At 41.3% G+C, this 19,305-nt stretch overlaps 1 protein-coding gene across 1 annotated transcript in view; it reads left to right on the top strand.

Moving 5' to 3' along the window:
* col24a1 (collagen type XXIV alpha 1 chain) overlaps nt 1-19,305 on the top strand; it is a 65,015-nt gene that overhangs the window by 9,863 nt on the left and 35,847 nt on the right. Inside the window, exons 3-14 of the mRNA XM_028404452.1 lie at nt 307-1,676; nt 5,043-5,096; nt 7,993-8,046; nt 9,659-9,712; nt 10,747-10,800; nt 12,154-12,198; nt 12,730-12,783; nt 13,103-13,147; nt 14,120-14,173; nt 14,814-14,858; nt 16,029-16,082; nt 16,445-16,489. Of these exons, the coding sequence (XP_028260253.1) occupies nt 307-1,676; nt 5,043-5,096; nt 7,993-8,046; nt 9,659-9,712; nt 10,747-10,800; nt 12,154-12,198; nt 12,730-12,783; nt 13,103-13,147; nt 14,120-14,173; nt 14,814-14,858; nt 16,029-16,082; nt 16,445-16,489 (1,928 nt within the window). The remainder of the gene's footprint in view (nt 1-306; nt 1,677-5,042; nt 5,097-7,992; nt 8,047-9,658; nt 9,713-10,746; nt 10,801-12,153; nt 12,199-12,729; nt 12,784-13,102; nt 13,148-14,119; nt 14,174-14,813; nt 14,859-16,028; nt 16,083-16,444; nt 16,490-19,305) is intronic.

The raw sequence follows: 19,305 nt of genomic DNA, 5'->3' as shown, positions 1-19,305 counted from the left end.
AACCCTCTCCTTAGCCACCTCCTCCAGCTCTTCTAGGGGCATGCAAAGGCATTCCCAGGCCAGCTAAGAGATACAATCTCTCCACCATACCTGTAGCATGACAAAAAATGGCAGGACCTTTAGAAGAAAAGTTGTGTCTAGTGTAGTCTAGTTTGGCTCCTTACTTCTTTAGAAGTCACTACACATCTGGGCCACAGCTGTCTTCCTTTCTGCCTTTATTTTAATTTGATTTTATTTTAGAAAGTAATGCTTTGTGCTTTAGCTTTTGCCTGTTAACCTTACCGGTGTGTCTCCTCTGCCCTCCAGGAGTGGATATTCTGTATCGACTGGGGCTTACAACTCAAGGCAGCACAGAGGATCCCTACAAAAGGACAACTTCATCTCCGACCACTTACACCAATGTTCCCTCGCCTTTGGATGTTCCTGTTTCTGGATATGGGGTGTCGCTCGACTCAAACACCCTCTATGAAGCTCCAGCAGGAAGTCTTTTCCCACCGGACTTTGGCGAGGAGTTTTCTGTTGTTGTTAGCCTGAGCTCCTGGCGAGCAAACAACGCTTTTCTTTTTAGTGTCAAAGATGGCAGGGACCGGCTGCGTTTTGGCATCCAGTTGCTGCCACGCAGAATTGTGGTTTATATTTCGGAGAAAGCCTCCATCTACTTCACCTACAACTGGCAGGATGGACGCCAGCATCCTTTTGCTGTTGGGGTTCGTGCACGTTCAGTTTCCTTTTATGCAGATTGTGGAGCAGTGCAGAAGCAGGAGCAGATCCTGGGGAGAGCTCAGGCACTGGGGGAATCCGGGGGTCTCTTCACTCTGGGGAGGATGAACTCTAAGGCGGCACCATTCAGTGGTCAAGTATGCCAACTAGATATCTATCCCTCAGCCCAAACTGCGGCACACTACTGCAGCTACCTTAAAAAACAGTGCCGGCTGGCCGACACTTACCGATTGCCTTTGCCGCACCCTGGTTTGGATATTGAGGCAAATGACCCCCCTTCTAGCCCTTTGATAAAGTCACTTCCTGGAGTAACAGCTACCCATCTCACCCCCATCAAAGTCACAGCAGCTGTCAAACTGATCCCAGGTAATTTAGTTACCCAGTATTCAACTCTGAGCCCACCAGTACAACCTCAACTTGGTGATCACACAACTCACATTTCCCCGATGGAACCCCTTTCTCACCTCGCAACATCCTCCCTTCAGCCAGACAGCCCCACCTCTGCTACCCCGAGCAGACAAGCAGCTCTGGATCTTGCAGCTTTTGATAGCACAACTGTCACCGCAACATCCAGATCCAATGTTTTGAAAAACAGCAGTAATACCCAGAGGGAGACTAACGAGTCTGAAAACAGCACAGAGGAAGAGAGCAGCTCCAGGAGCCAACAGACTCCGAATGCCACCCCAGGCCTGTCATCCCCAGTCAGGCAAAGTCGAGTGAAGGAAGGACTCAGGAACAACTCCATCACCGGGGACTCTCACTTGGAGACTCGTCTGAGAGCCAACATTACCACTTTGTACAGGGAGAATCAGGTGGACACCTCAGAAGAGCATGACACGGATGGCAGCTATGATGATGTAGACGTAGGAGGATACGATTATGGATACGAGGGTCCAGACTTCTTCTATGATTATGAAGAGGGTTTCCGCGGCCCCAAAGGAGAGCCAGGTCCACCGGTAAGTGACTGAACTAATGAATGACAAGCAAAACCTCATACAGTGTTAGGATTGATGACTGCATTGCAGGAATAATTGCAATCAAGGGGGATATATGAAAAAGTTTCGGCAGTGTGATGTAGTGATTTAAAGGTGATGGCATGTCTAAGCACTGATCTATTTCATGTATCTACAAGTTGCTTAAATAACATGTCATTCCCTTCCTGGAATACTGTACAGCTACTTTTCCTCTTATGTTAGAAAGGATTACTCATCTGAAGGCTGGAAATATACCCGGGCAATCAGAAAATAGCTGTTCATCCAGCCTTGTGATGTAAGCTGTCTGTCAGGATTGCTTTGCCTCCGAGCAGGCTTTTATAGTTTAGAAGTGTTGCTTTTATTTCCATACGTGAGGTGCGTCAGGTTTTTCTTTAAACACAATGATGTAAGTTGTCAGGATTCATCTTTCTGTTTCCCTAGTGCTCACTGAGTTAAGTGTCTACAGGCCAGTTTGAGGAACACAGCTTATATCCAGCAATGAGTTTTTACAGCAGTAATATGAACATGGCGTAGACTAAGCCACAGACTCTTGTTCAGTGGATCACATTTTGGCAAAAAATAATGTTTTATTAGCCAGCGTGTTTGTGCTGTTATCCTTCTATCTTTAGTTATTTGTATGTCTTGGCTGCTCTGACCAGCTAGAAGCAGGCCTGTTGTGAATGCTGGGTCAGCAGAAGGTCAGCGGCTGACTGTGCCATTGGCTCTTAGTTTAAACTTGAAAACAAGCTGGCTTCCTTCCTCGAAGGAAGCATTTCACAGTTTTACAACCACATCATTAGATGACTACAGTGGTGAATATAAAAGCAGTTTCTGTTCTCAAAATGTTCCCGACGTCAAGATTTGTGTTTCGGAACTTTTAACACATTTTATTGAATAACTGTAACTTTGGCCACAAAGAGGGTGTTGGAGACTAACACAGAATTTATTATTTGTGTGCTTACAGCCTCATTACAAGTAATTAAGTTCAATTGCACAATTGATACATATCATAAAAGATTTTCTTTCTTTCACATTAAAACAAAAACTATATGTAATGTGGTGTGTCATGCCTGGAGACCATAAGAAGCTTGTTTATAGTGTTGATCAAAAGGGCCCAGCGCTGTCACAGAGGATGAGGTTGATTGACATGTTGAGATCTTGCTGTCTTTTTCAGAAGCACATTTGCTAGAGCTGTATATGTGGGAAAACTCCAGTGTAACAACCCTAGAGTCTGATCAAAATTAGTATGGACAGTGATTTTTTACTAAAGTCATTAATGGAAACTGTTTGGGTCAAACTTAATCCACCAAGCTAATCTTAAAGGTAGGGTAGGAGATTTTGAAAACTCAGTGAGAGTCAGCCAGATTTGGAAAGTAAACACACGCCCCTTTCTCTCGGAGCTCATCCCGAAGCCACGCCTCCCAATCACATGGACGCGCATTACCTGAAGACGAGCTGAGGTCTGTGACTTCGGCCATCATGCACGTACCTCTCTGGTGCACACAGAGCAGGAAGAGAGTGACAACCAGCCAATACTCCGCGCAGGGTCCACCCGGAGGATTGGCTGATGTTTTTAGTGTTTTATAGCTTCCACAGATGATTCATATTCTTCGTTTTAATGAGAAACTGCCGAACTAATCGGCTGCTATCGGATTGTAAAGAGAAGTTACACTAATTTAACAAAAAGTGCATCAGAATGAAATCTCCTACCCTACCTTTAAAACAATGCACTGATCTGTACACTGTCTGATCTACACTTATAAATTACATACAACATACAGATTATGTATTGACCTCAGTTCAGTGTATAAGTGCTTGTGTAGGATATTGTGATTCAGCTCCTGTCAGTGCCACACAGTGCAACAGATGATTCACTCTGCTCCTTGACATTCCAGAAAATGTGCCCTTTGATTTGACTCTTTGCTCAGATGTGATCCTTTTTTTGGCAGCACAGATGAAACATTTGAATTTTTTCATTTTACTGCTCGAGTGCCTTGATTTCTTCAGGCCCTGTTGTTGTGATGAAGGCAGTGGTGTGCTCACAGTTTCCATTTGTCTGTGTGTGGGAGTGTGGAGGAGCAAACAGCTGTTTCTTTCTTCATGTCTCCCTCTGTGCCCATGTACTTATCAGACAAGGGATACAGATGCTCCAGAGCACTCCTTTACAGTCTCTGAAAGATGTTTTACCTTATAGGTGAGAAGGCAACAGTGTAATTTTTTTTATTGATGGGGATTGTTGTTCAGGTGTTTAATCTGTAGCTGTCATGGCAGCACAACCCAAATTTTACTGTTTTGAATGAATGAATTAAAGGATACACATAAGTTTGAACTTTGTTGACCCCACTCAGATCCCAGAAATGTGGGATTGTTTTCTCTTTGTTTTATAATCTTCGTTTCCTTTTAAAAGCCTTTACTTTCCAATCATGTTAATATTGACCATCCAATCAGTGCTGTATATAACGTGGATGTCTTACACTAAACATTAGCAGTAAACTGCTCAAAAACTACTTTGTAGCCAACCATTTTAAAGCCATTATTTATAAACTTTTCTCATTACCAGATAATCTAGCCCACACAGTGGTTCCAGGCAAAATCTTTGATTAGATTTTTCCTCTGATTGACAGGAGGGGTGAATTAGGGAATGAAATGGCCTGAAGCTCTTGTAATCTGAGCCTACTGTAAAACATTTACACAGAAAGTTTCAACATTCTGGTTCTGAAATTTCAACAGCACATCATATTTTCATTTTGTGTATAAACAAATACACATATTTTAGTGTGGTTACTAAACTCTTGATTTTCATAGTCATATTTTTTGATTTCCAGCAACAGCACAATGAGATAATTTCCTGTTATTCTCAGAAGATATAGCCAGTAGGTAGGCTATATTTTCTGAGTATTTACAGAATCAATCATGTGAGAGTTGCTAAAAGTTGCTTGAAGAAGTGAGTCACTTAATAAATGTAGCTTGCATGCAGTTGTTACAATACATATTTTCATACTGCAGTTTTATGACAGAGTATATGTTAATCCCAGAGGTCAACCAAAGGTCACTGCTGTCTGTCTCGTCTTCAGAGTGTAACTCGATCCTTTCTGCTCAGTTTTCCTAACAGGGATTTAGTTGAAAACATTTGGCTGGTTTCTTTGAATTTCAGAGCTCTTACATAAATATAGTACATACTCATCATTGCAGAGGCCGGGACAGTGAACTACATGTTATTGCTTGCCATTAACTTACTCTGTCCCTCTTTTCCTTTCCCCCTCTATTCCCCCCCCCCTCTCTCATCATCTACAACATTCCCTACAACATTACTTTTTCCCCTCTGTCCCCTCTTTCTCTCTGGTTTAGGGTCCTCCTGGTCCCCCTGGTTTACCTGGTCCTCCAGGAAAAAGAGGTTCTCGGGTGAGTAATCTTTGCACTACCATACTGCTAGAAGAAGGTTTAATCTATGATGATGAGGAGTGATTTGTGGATGTATTGTCAGCGTGCATCAGTGCAACACACGTCAAAAATGTGTTGAATAATACAAAGTGTGGTTGTCCCTTTTATGGAATAGAAAGTTGTTTAATGTGTAAATGTCCCTATAACCTTGTATAATACCATACAGCGGCTGATTCATGCAAGAAGTGCAGGGCCACTATAAACCAGTAAAGATCAGGTTTATTGGGGTTACTAATCTAATCTAGTCTTCTGTTAATTAACACATTAACACAAGTCTTATTTTTATCCTATGTTATGGTGGTCAGGACGTGCTAGTCATATGTGTTTTGCCTGTGTTTACCATCACAGCTGTAACTGTTGTGAAGACATGTTTATGGTTAGCCTAATTAAACTCAGGGACAGCTTAGCTTTGTAGTAGCACATGACGATGAGATAGTTTTGCTTTGAGGATTCGATTTTTTTCTGCATATTAAGTGACCAGATGGTTCCAGCTGCAAACCAGCAGCAGCAGCAGCAGCAGCAGTACAGGGTACATCTCCACTCTGATCTTAAAACTACTTTGTACACAACTGCCAAAGCAGTCATGATGCAATGCTGCGATCATGCCACAAGCCCTGGAGGAAGCTTCACACATAAACAGACACATTTTATTTAATGGATGAGGTATGAGTTAAGGTTAGGGCCCTATGATTTCCGCGATCACGGAATTGCGGAATTGGCTGATTAAAACGGAATCTACATTTTAATGCGGAATTTGACATAATTTGACTGTAGCGCTGTTTTTATGCGTAAGAGGAACGTATGTCCGGGGAAAACTGCACAAAGGGAAGCTAATCCGGGTGGCACAAGAAGCCCCTTCCACAGACTGAGCCCCTCCCCTTTCAAAACACTGTAACCATGGCGAAGCGGCTGCGTACAGCTCTCTCTTCGTCACCGATAGAAACAGCAAAACTCTGCGCCCCTCAGTACAGAGCCGAGCAGTTCCCGAACGACTTCTGTGCGCCACGTGAACTGTTGTTTTACAGATTCTGTCAACACTCGATTGGAAACTTAAAAATACTAATAACTACTGGAGAGGCCTGAGTGCGGAGCTCCTCACAGACAGACAGACACTCGCTGATCTCAGCACACAGAGGCATGTCAGTCATGTATTTCAGTGGCGGTGTCTCTGCTCAGAGTCAGAATTCCTTTATTTATCCCTGAGGGGAAAGATTAAGATTTGTCCCACAAAATGAGTTACTGCAACAGCACAGACACAGTAGAATTAAAAGTAGTACAAGATTAAAAAAATATATATATAATACAGTATGAAGTAAAACTATCAATAAAGATACAAGAGAATTCAAATAACATGTAACATATTAACAGATGTTGCACAGATGAGGTGAGTAGGTGGGAAACTTGTAGAGAGGGCAGCTCACAGGGACTAACTACAGCTGAAATAACTTGTTATGTTCCCCTTGAAAAAGTTTCAAATGTTCGGTTGTTTTATAATAAGTCAACTAAAGTTTCAACTTTCAAACTTGCTGCTTGTTTTTGATGCACTACTGTATGTTACCATGTTGAGGAAACGTCACCTCAATAAATTTAAGTTCGTTTCTATTCAATTTAGTCATTTACATTAAAAACACAATGCTTCTGGTAGTAAAATAAGGTCAAAAATTGGCATTTCCCCAAAATTAAAATGGAAAAAACTGAATTTGGGAAAAAATAAAACGGAATTTATAGGGCCCTAGTTAAGGTGAAGAAGTTAAAATTTACACCATTCTCTATTCTGCATCGAAACATTATCATCATGGCTAACAACACATGGAATGTAAACCTGCAGTGCTTCAATACAATGAACCTAATTACATCTAGATTGATTCAAACACCTTCATATTCCTTCACATATATCGGTGACAAATCATTGCTTTAAATTAATTGATACAATCATAACAGGTTTATGTACTATTATATATAGTTTATCTCTTGTTATGTTATATTAGGTATATGATTTCTTGGTTCATAGTCTCAGTTCAACACAGATGTAATCTTTTTTTGCTCCTTCCTCATAGTGTGCATGTCAGTAGTTTAGCGGCATGTAGGGGATGTTTGAGCTACCAGATTAATCAGTTGAAAGTTCAGAAGACCGCACAGCGGTTTGTAGAGAAACTCTAGAGGTTAATAGATGTGTAAAATGATCATGGCATGCAACGTTTTTGTGCTTATGATTAGAGGATTGAAGTATACACTAGAAGTGTGGTGGTCACATTATAAACTAATCACCAAGCCTGGACCCCTTTCAATCACTATTGTGGCGTTTTATTAGAAGACAACATACCGGTTAGGAGACCTAGTGCTGTTCTGCTCAAGCCCCTGATTTGGCATCCCTGCTGTGCCAGAGGGTCAGTTCTATTTAGATCGAAGGAGGGAGCCTTTTTTAGCATGCGTGGCAAGCATGCATGAGACAGAAGGGCAGGCTGTAGACAGGAAGAGGTGGCATATGGTGAGACATGTCTCCTTGGAAAGCCCATGGCTGTTGCAGAACAATCTTAACCCTGTAGGCTAAGTCATAAAGTAGAAACAGGCTTTGAATCATTATGTGGCGGAAAGCTGACAGCAGCATACTGTGGTTGTGTCTCGTCTGTCTGAGCACAGAGCAGACCTAATATTCTCTCTCTAATTGTTAGCGTTATCAGGCTTTGAGCCTTTGAACTCACCACCACTCCATTTGATGTGGGCGTTTGTCATGGAAACAGACAGATGTTTTAATTCTAAGCTAATTCTGATTCTAAGTACGTATGTAATACTTTCAAAACGACTTTGCTTTGCAAGTAAAAACAACACGAGTTCTTCTCTTCTGTATCTGTTCCAGGGTCCTGCTGGTCCTCATGGAAACCCAGGATCACCTGGACCTCCTGGGCCCAAGGTGAGTGTCTTTCTGGGGGCATAAGCAGCCCCCTAACAGTACCAGGCAGGACTGTGGTTAGTGTCTGTATTGAAGTGTTTGATTTAGTATCACATAATCAGGCCAGTGACAACAATTGCATAGAGCTGATCCTGCTGAATACACATAAACTAATTAAACTAGATTAAACTACAATAAACCACTAATCCTGTGATGTCACAGTGTCACTGAATTATCCTAAAAAAACCTGCACGCTTACAGAATGTTCCTTTCGGTATGTGTCAAATGGAATTAATTACGCCGATTGACGAGACTGATGTGTTGTTCCCTGAAAAGAACAGAGCACATGCAAAAGGGGAATTAAACCAAACACAGCCAGATGTTGAGGAGTATTATAATAATGAGCCAATATATTGTCACAGTGTGGCAGAAAAGAGGGCCGGCTGTTGGTATAAATGACATACCCACGGCTTGTGTCTGTCGTTATTGCTCCAGTTTTCACCACAGGGCATAATAGTGCTAGTCCTGGCTCATTGGTCATGACGCAGACATACAAAGGGAAAGAATAAGGCAAGCATCTCTGCTGAACCTTATCCCAGCATGAGACCAAAACATTGGCTCAACTGAGCAAGGATGTGGGCAGCTGCATGGAAGTTTGTGGTGAATGTATTCATGAGCGGCTACCACAGAGTGGCTGCAGAGACCATTCAGTCAGTAGTAATGTGTAGCAAGTCATTTTATAGAAGCAGAAACAAAGGGTGAGTGGATGTTCCACCATCCTCTCCTCGTCAGTAGTGTACACTGGTTTCATTAGTTCAACACACAGGGAGATTGAATTGTTCTGTAGCTTTTATAAATTCATGAAACTCTGACGGGCTTGCTGCCTGCACACCCACATCCTTTTGGAAAATTACACGGCCCATCTGATGCCGAAGTGACCGATTGGTGAGTCAGTCTCAGCCCCCCAAAAACCTTTTGTGGGGGCAGGAGAGGGACTGAGAGACTCTTTGTCTCTTGTTGAGATGTGTTTGGTTGCTAGGACACAGAGGAGTATAGTTACAGATGATGAGCTTCGTTGACATGTTTAAGCACAGTCTGAAATGTTATGACAATATTCTTTTTAACTTAAAGGAGCGTGTCAATCTGCTCTTTGCCCTTGTGATTGTTTTTTTTTTCAAACAGGAAGGAACTCTGTTTTTATCTTGTAGTAGAGTTTCTGCTCCCCCTCCCTGAGCCTGTGTATGCCTCGCTGGCTGTCAGTCAAAACTATGGAAACCTTATGCTCAGAATCTTAAGGATATCATACCTGTTGAAAGAGGGAGCAGACAGCTGTTGTTAAGAATTCATCAGATGTGGCCTGGACCAGCTGTTAGTTAATAACCACACTATGCGACAATCAGAGAAGATATTGGTAATTGATCATGATTGACAACAGCTTGGGACTCTAAATTGGCCATGGGTATGCAAGAATGCTTTAGCCCCTGACATAGGCTGGCGACCAACCCTGCCTTTTGTCTATTGACATCTGGGAGCTGCTCCAGCTCTCACGCCTCCAAGTTGGCATTGCTATAAGTGAGAGATACATTTGTGGTGGTGTAGATTTTCTAACCTTGTGACCCTGCTTCTGTTTTAGGGTTCAAAGGGAGACCCCGGGTTGTCTCCAGGCCAGGCACCACCAGGAGAGAAGGTAAGGAATCTGCCACTCGTCTCTGTGTCTGGCGCCCAGCCCCAGCCTCAGGCTGTCTTTGGTTTCACCTTGTCTCATTAGTATGCATCTCAAATAAGTCATATCATTTCAGCTCACTGTTTTTTTTATGTAGATTTATAGATTTATATATTATATTTAAGGTGAAAAATGAAAATTGTCACTCAATGAAAAACACATTTTTAAATTTCCTCTTATGTACGTAGTAAAAAATTGTTGGTGGAATGTTCGAATAATTAGTTTGAGAGTCTGGGTTTCTTATCCTGTTTAATTCATTCAGCAACTTCCTCTTATCCCTGTTTTATGTGTTTTGGAGTCTGTTATCACTGATTTGTCTGGCGTCACCACAGCTGGTCTCACTTCATCCTTGTTTTTTTGTTTTTGTTTTTTTCCTTGTTTCCAGACATTAGTGCACTATTGGATTTCCTGGGCAGCACTGCTAAATGTCTTGAACTAATTAAGATCTAAAGTGTCTTTTTTCAAGTTTAATACTCTGTTCACTTGTAGAAATCCTCTAAGAATGTTTAAAAAATAGATAATCTCTGAGACACAGTGAATGACAACACATTTTATTACACTGTGCTCCTTCCTACTGTGAATCTTCTGTGAACAAAGGGGTTTACACTGTCATAGTACTTGGTAGTCATTGCAGCTTTCCCTCTCTTAGCACCATGTCTGCATTAACATCATCTCTCTAATCACTATTAAACCTTTCACCTCACATCCTTTTTCAGAAGGGACCATATTGTTCAGCATATGGTTTTGATTAGAAGCAACATTTTCTAACATAGAGCTGAGGTGCAGAAGCATTTTTGAACTGTCCATCTCTTCACCTTTGGAAAATCCATGACGTTTTCTTAAGATAAACAGTGGGATTTTGTGTTATTAATGAAGTCTTTTCTACTATTTCCCAGTTTCTCACTAATCTTCTGAGGCGTGAAATTGTTATTACTGATGTCTACTTTATTGTATTAATTTTTTTAAAGATAACATTTGTTTTTTGTTTGTTAAATTAGGGTGACAGAGGTCCACCAGGTCTCCCTGGACCAGATGGATTTCCAGGACCTATGGTGAGGTTATTGTGTTAAAATTGTAATTCAAATTGTATTTTTCCTCTATTGTTGCAGCCCATCTTTAGCTTTCGTTTTCACACACATCAACACATTTCTGTATATTTGGTTTGGGTTTTGATTTGCTGCACCTCTTCAGTCAGAGGTCAGCCCAAGCTCTTCTAGGATGTGGTGCTGCTTTGCTTAACCCCAATTGACTTTGAGGTCAAGGTCTGAGGTCATCTGAAAGAGGAAAGGCACCATGCGCAGGGCCATGGGTCAGTGACATTCTGAATCCTCCTAGAATGGAGGAGGATTCAGAATGTTGCTGCCAGTTAGAAGAAGGAGAAGAAGTCTCACTGACTAAATGTGTTATATTAGGTTGTCCTGCTGCTCACATCTATATCTAGACAGTTACTCAAGTAGCTTCTTATTGAATGTCTGGGTTTGGCCTCAACATAGCTGACCTTAACCTTGCCTCCCAGGAGGCCACACCAGTGTTTGCAGTAGGTGAACCTAATATACTCGACACATGAACTGTGCCCCATCAGGTATTTTGAGAGGAAATGACTGGCTCGAGGTCTATGCTTCGCCGCCATGTTGGGCCTTTATTGACTGTGAAGGTTCATGTGTCTCAACCTCGGAAGCATGTGATAGTCAATGGTACTGGTCAAGAAAGATGCCCTGGAAGTCATGACCTGGCCTTGATCCTGTGTTTTCTAGCTGTAAACATCTGTTGTTGGTAATCATGCCAAAAGCTCTGATTTACTGAACAATATCTTCTGTTTAGTTTATGAAGAAAGAGTGGACTGACTTCAGAATAGATCGTCCCAACCTCTCTCCAAGAAACTGAATCTGTTTTTACAGAGATACATTTTATTTTACTTTTATATTACAAACTCCTTTCTGAGCCCTCATTTACTCCGGAACAGGAGGTTTAAGTCATTTGTAAAGACACCTTATACTTACCGGTAGATTTGTATTTGCAGCATTAGTCTGCAAGCAGTGCGATTTCTGAAATAATTTGCTGGGATCACAGACCTGTTGAGTGGTACCATTGTGCTGTATGTAGGAAAAATGATGTAGAAGATTGGTCCAGATGTAACATATGTGATTTTGTATATACATTTGTGGTTTCCTGTGGATAATCATAATGATTTTGTTGATGGTGTATCCTCTAATGTTCACTTTGAGTGCTGTCATGAGAACATTTTCATGTCCCACACATAATTTGGGAACCTGTCAGTTTTTCTGGTTTTCTGGTTTTTCTGGTCTACCATTAGCCTTGTTGTGCTGTGTACATTCTTAAAGGTCATTATTACTGATGTTTGTTGTTGTATTATACTCAAAATGCTTTTTTATTTCATTGTCAAGGGTCCTAAGGGTTATCAAGGTCCGTTTGGACTGCCAGGAGAACAAGTAAGTAGTAATTTTACAAGAACAATTATTATTATCAGCACTGAGAGTGCATGCATAGCAAACAACCGTGTTTAAGCCAAGGAGGAGGACACTGTTAGACACTTTTTGTGGACTTTGTTGGTGGCATATATGGTGTGCCTTCATACCTCATTTATACAGAAATTCCATTTAGTGTATATAGACAGATTCAGATACAACCTGTGTACATGACAAGTTACATTAGCCCTTCAGCTGAAAAAAACCTTTTGCTCATCAGAGTGCTAACATGTAACAAGACCCATTACAGTGGGCTGAAACAACAGCAGAGTGAGGGGGTAGTGTGTTGGAGGGGTGCAGAAAGGTGCAGTTACTAGACGAGGCTGTCCAGAAGGAACAGTGCTTGTTTTATTCCTGCTGGCAGCGCTGGTAGAAGTCTGTTTCTCCTCTTTCACTTTATCCATCTTACTAATCTCCCTATTCACTGTTCATTCATTCTCTCTCTCTCTCTCTCTCTCTCTCTCTCTTTTGCTCTCGTCTTTTTCTCCACTGCAGGGCATACCAGGACCTCCTGGGGAAGCTGGAGCTGCAGGTTACCCTGGCAGGCAGGTGCAGTGAAAAACACTGAAAATAGCGCCTCCATCAGTCAGTCATTGTTTTAGTGACACACAGAGTTCAACGCCATTATAATCATAAAGTTTTAACGTCCTGTCCACAATGCATGCCTCATTGTGTATCTGTATTTAAGTGGTAAACAACAACAAATATCGCCTGTGCTGAAACCCATCTGCCAAATTTCTTTAGCAATTGTTTTGTCTCTTATCAGGCCTTTTAGTTTATTACATATGTTGTTCATCAGGTGAAGTCAATGAGCTTAGATCTACAGTGACAATAGATCCTCCTCACCACAGTTTTTCTTTTCTTGCAGGGCTCAGCTGGGCCGCAAGGTAGCCCTGGCTCTAAAGGTGTCCGTGTAAGTACAAGTACCTCTGCTCACATTCTGCCTTTTTTTTTTCTTCAGTAGTGATGGTTGAACACTTTATTTCCTGAAAGGATTAGTCCCTCAGGCACACTCCAGAAAAGACTGATCAGGATTGGACATACTGCCTTATAGGAGTCTGCTTGTGGGGGCTGGTCCAACTCTAGGTTGTCATTCTGAAGGCTGACTCGTTGTTCTTACTATAGTTCATTCCTGAGCCAAGGAATGCCCCAAAACAGTAGAACAGAGGAAAGAGAAAAGACGATGGACGAGAAACAGATGGGACAAAGTATGAAAGCCGAGGGAAGGGGTCAAATGAGCTAGTGAGAGAAGAGACTTAAGTGGAACATTGCTGCTCAGAGGGAAAAAGGGATAGGTGGGATTATTATGTCAGCGAGCCGGGCAGGGTGAAAAGGAGTCACAAAGACAGACGGTGCGCTAATAATTAGACGTGTGAGTGTGTGAAAGAGACAGACAGAAGCACATTGCATGCTAACTGACACATACAGAGATGCAGCCAAAGTAATGCTACAGATGTCGAGAACAGCATTATATTGTGATTATTGTTTGGCTGTTTGTGAACAGATTGTCAGTCACATTATGTCTTAGAAATCCAGAGAAAAAAGTTTTCAAATGTTAAAATAAAACCTTCATAACATCAGGATCTCATTTTAACCCGTTAACGTTCCCCAGCATTGTTTTGTCTGTGTGTCATCCAGTCAGTTCCAAGTGGTTTGGTCATCAGCATCACTGTCTGACCATCATTACCACCAGCATTGATTGATTGACATTGCATATACTGTACTGCAAAGGCTACCTGTTCGCTAAAGTGAGCAATGTTCTCTGTGCTACTGGTCTGTGACATAAATCACATCACAGTGGTTTTTATAAGCAATGTGCTGTGTGGCCTAAAGAAACACTATACACATGTAGTTTTGTTCTAATGTGACATATTGCTCTTTTCAGGGTTTTATTGGGCCACCTGGGGTAGCTGGTCCACCAGGGCTGGAAGGGGAGAGAGTGAGTGATGTTTATGTTTATTTGAAGTGCACCTGATATTTTTAAATATGATTTACATTCTTTTACACACATTTGATGCCAGCATTGAAATGTTGCTTCTGCATATCTTGATTTATGATGAGCTACATACAGATGTAGGTTTTGGCTCATTGGCCAAAACTAAACATAAAATATGATTGACAGCAGCTATGCAGGGTGTAAAGCATTAATTTGAACATGGAAGATTATTAGGCTACAGAAAGGCACTATCCATTTATTCTGTGCCTGGATAACGTCATGCATTCCTTCATTATTGTTGCATTCCAGCCTCAAGGAAATCCTGGTCTTTATGGCTCTGTTATAGCTTGAAGTGTCAGCTTAGCTTGTGCCAAAGAACTATTAATTATTCATTTCATGTGATGAAACGGTTTTTTAATCCTGGCTCACTGTAGGCTGTGCAGTAGTATGGTGCTTTTTATAAATTTGATTCATATCGATGAACAGATGACATTAAAAATGCCTGTGGCTAGCTGTTCTGCTACTTTGGCTGGCAGAAATCTCCTCATCTCAGTCTTAAAACTGACTGCTAGGACCATCCCCTTGATTCCGTACCCCAGATTTGGGTAATCCTTTCACTTGTTTTTCTTTTTTTTTTCTCTAGGGCATTCCTGGTCCCAAAGGAAAACCTGGACCCAAAGGAAGACACGTAATAATGAATCCCTTTTGGCTTATAGTTTCACAAAAAAATGTACATTTAACATCTGTACTAGATATTGGAGACAGCTACAGGTGTGATGAATGTGTTGTCTTTGTTGAAGATCAGCGTGCTTTTATAAACTGATAGAGATGTTATCCATCTCATAATACCGTATTTTCCGCACTTTAAGTCGCACTTTTTTTCATCCTTTGGCTGGGTATGCGACTTATACTCAGGTGCAATTAGTTGTCCTGATGTCCCATTACAGATATAATGGCAACTGTTCCCTCCCTCTCCTGACGGTTCTCTTCCACCTCCAGCTTGTCCACACGTTGCGTTCTGAGCATAGATGACGCGTGTGGTCGATATGTTGCTAATTCCAGACAGCTATAGCACACAGCAGTCTGCCTTTTACTCATTTACAGGATGTTTATAGGAGTTTCTGTGCGGGGAAGCTAATCATTTCTCTGCAGAACTTGTTGAAATGCCCACTCTCAATGCCCTGCAGCCGCACCACTTAAGTTAAGAGGAATTCGGGAGGCAACGTTATGCTAAAAACGTAGAGATTTACGCTGGCCCACTGGTGCGACTAATACTCCGGTGCGACTTATATATGTTTTTTCTTCTTCATTACGCATTTTTTGGCTTATACTCCGGTGCGACCTATAGTCCGGAAAATGCGGTATATACATTTCACCCTTTAGTATTTATTATCCACAACCATCAACCAACCATGTGCCATACAAGCACTATTTTCACATGCATTTTCTGCAAAGCTTGTTCCAGGATGGCTTTGAAAAATGACAGTTCATTGAAGACAGAAACAGTTGGAATGTCTGGGTCAGGCCCTCACTCTGTGAAAAGTTAATGTTTTAAAAACAAATCTTGGCATCTCTGTGTTCAAGTTGCCAAGTGGGCAGACAGCCCAGTGTCTGGTTTTTTTTTTTTTTTGAACAGCGATGTTTCATTAAAACATGTTTCATTATAAATACTTTAGCAGAAAACACATAAAATAAATATGTGAAAAAATAGTAGAAGTGAAATAAAAGGAAAGCCTAAAAGCATGACTATTACTTACCTGTATGTATGTCCTACAGCCTGCGTATTGAAGATATAATTACAGTAGAACTGTTTCCCCCTGACTTTCTTTAATGTAAGGGTGATGTACTTTTCTCACAGGGGCCGGTGGGTGATGCAGGGGAGAGGGGGCCTCCTGGTCCAGATGGCAAAGAGGTGGGAACCTGTTCATTTGGTGGTGATTTAATTTTTCCTCTTTCAGTTTCTTTCTTCCCTCTATAGTGTGAGTTTTTTTTTTTATTGTCTGTTCTCATCAAAACTTAGATTCATACTCATATGCTAGCATCCATGTGTTCTCCCTGTTCACCATCAGTAGGACACATTAAAGTATATTCAGTTTTAAAGTACAGCCCAACAGCACTGGGCATCGCACTTTGTATTTATCTCCCATTGACATCAATAGTTGGATATAAATGTGTTGAGATGCTTTCTCACTGGGCAGCCTTGAGAATGAGGAAATTTCTGTACTGTAAATGTCCTGTCCTGTGTACTTAGGATGTTGCTGTGATGTTTCACAGGGGCCTGTTGGCGGAACTGGCATAAGCGGCTTTCCTGGTCTGAGGGTGAGTCTGAATCATTTTTAAGTGTTACATCTCCCAAGCTTAATATGCTCCCTGGTTCATGTCTTCTTCTTCACTTAACTTGTGTGTTTAACTCTATCTGTCCTTGTACATCATGAGCACTGGTTTGTCCATCTTCCATTCTGCGTGTGTGTCTCTGGTAGTTAGATTGGGGTTTGGATGATGGATAGCAGGATGTTCTGTGCAGCCTCATGAGTGATGAATGTGATTGCAGCAGAATGTTCTCCCGGTTAATCACAGCCACTGCTGGAGCATTTTGTGCTGAGTTGTACTCAGGTGACTGCCAAAAGTTATTTTCTGCATGTTGAAAATGTTGGCCATAAGTGATCCTCAGGGACTCAAATAAGTAGAATGTAAATAGGATGAGATCTAGATCTAAACATGGGCCTATTACATGTTAAAAAAGTCCAGATGTTGAAAACAGCCGAGAAGCTGCAGCTGGGAGGTTAAAGGAAATGGAAGAATTCAGATGTCCTGCAAGCATGGTATGGCAGGTGCCTTGTACTACATGATTCTGTTGGTCGTGCATATTTTTTGTCTCCTGTCTTGACCAATCGCTGATCACAATCACCAATTAAACAAAAGTATGGGTTTCTAATACACAGTGTGGTAATCCTGTTTGTTTTAATACTGGACTACATGTATTCCTACTGTGTCAAGTCTACAAACATTAATCTACTATAATTAACTAAATATTCTGACTTTATCAGTGGTTTGGTAAGCCACCATGTTTCAACTGATTCATTTAAAGATGTTTAGTTGCGTACACTACCCACGAGTGACACCAGTGAGACACTTTCCTACACTTTCCACTGTCCAATAACCCAAAGGTTGGTGGTTCAATCCCAACTCCTCCCTAGACATTGTTGTGTGCACTCACTGGTGGGTGGTGCTCCTTGCTGGGCAGCCTTAAGCAATTTCAAAATAAAAAAAAACTAATTACAAAATGGAGACCATTTATATATACTTAAAGTTCATCTTGAAGATGCCATACTTGCATTATTCTTTTTGGACACATTTGTTTGTGGTTGGGGCGAACTAAGCCTCAATTAGGACATTCAAGGCAAGGCAAGGCAAAGCTTTATTTATATAGCACCATTCATACACAAGGCAATTCAGAGTGCTTTACATAAGATGAAATCACAGAATAAAAACATTTTAAAACATTAAATTAAGAAGGAAATTACAATCATAAAAAGAATAAAATCATAAATTAGGAAAACGCTGCAGTAAACAAATGAGTTTTCAGGCCTGACTTAAATAAAGTGTCTGTCTGAGCAGACCTCAGGTGTTCAGGAAGGCTGTTCCACAGGTGAGGGGCAGAATAACTGAATCCTGCTTCACTCTGTTTGGTCCTGACCCTGGGTCCACACAGTAGGCCTGTCCCTGATGATCTCAGGCGTCTAGATGGTTCATTGGGGACCAATAAATCCAAGATGTATTTTGGTCCAGGACCATTCAGTGCTTTGTAGACCAAGAGTAAAGCCAAGTGACATAGAGGTTGATACATGCATGTCAAAATGACATGACCTGAAAACACCTCCAGACTTTAAATGTTGTATCAAAATAACCACCTGTGGTGAGAAGCCATCCAGACGGTCGTAGGCCTAATGGAGAACAAGCTGTTTTTTTTGCTGCAGAATGTAGTAGTTTGAGTTCACAGAGGCCCCTTAAACATACAGATGTTCATGTCAGAAAAATTGATACACCTGTATACGACATCTTTTCTGTGAGATCCTTTCAAGCGCCATTTAGACTGAGGTGCTGTCCTCAAAGCATTTGATTTATTAGGGGTGCTTGATAAGGTCAGTGTGTGATGCTAGACACACATCTGGAGCTTTCCTCGACCTTCACTTCAGCTCCTGGCTGTAAGTCATCTTTATTACTTTCACAGACATCAAGTACACAGACAGTGTCTTTAAGGATTTAGTTTTACTTAACAAGGTCATTAACAATCAAAGCCGTGTGATATTTTAGTACGTCTGTCTCGTCGATGTGTCATTTCAGAAGAGTTTCAACTCATTAGTTTCACTAGTCACTCACCTTTTGTTCAATAGGTGTAGAAGTTGTGTTTGTGTGTTCTTTTGCCGAACTGGATTTATTTTATGGCACGTCTCCCCCTTTTTTTGAGTAGTAATGATGATTACAGAACCAGCTTTTCTCGACGTGTTGACAGAGCCGACACTTTAACAAAAACTCAACAGTGACATCTGTGGTAGAATGGGGTTTGGTCATGTTATAAATGGAATCATTATGTGCCCATAAAACCTCATGTGGCCAAGGTCTGTTGTCTCTTACTTAGTTCTCCAAGGCACGTCCTTCCCTTTCCTCCCTTTCTTTTGATTTTTCCGTCCTAGTTACTATGCGGCTCTGAAACATTAGGTTTTTCTAAAGACTTATTACTCTTCCTGATACATTTAACATAATGTTCTGATGTAAGTCTGGTGCCTTCATGTGTGGTGTAACAGAACAAACTACAACATGATCAAACATGAGTGTGCAGCTTATATGTATGCTTCTGTATGCGTTATTGCCTTTTGTGAGTAATCATGTTAGAAAACCAAAACACCAACACTTCTTTAATCCATTATTTGGTGTAATTCAGATTTACTCAACCTTCCAGCTGAGCGATTTTGACACAGGATGGATCTCACAGAGAACTTTAATTTGACATCTAAAACTCATTTTCACTTCCCGGTGTCAGTCACACCCTTCTGCCTTCAGTTGCGCTCAACTCATTTATTGAAAGGCAATTACACAGAGTAAGGGCATGGGTTGAGTAAGCAGAATCAGAGCAG

Source organism: Parambassis ranga, chromosome 4 (genome assembly GCF_900634625.1).
Source record: "Parambassis ranga chromosome 4, fParRan2.1, whole genome shotgun sequence".
Taxonomy (NCBI): domain Eukaryota; kingdom Metazoa; phylum Chordata; class Actinopteri; family Ambassidae; genus Parambassis; species Parambassis ranga.
This window is presented reverse-complemented; position numbering and strand designations above follow the sequence as displayed.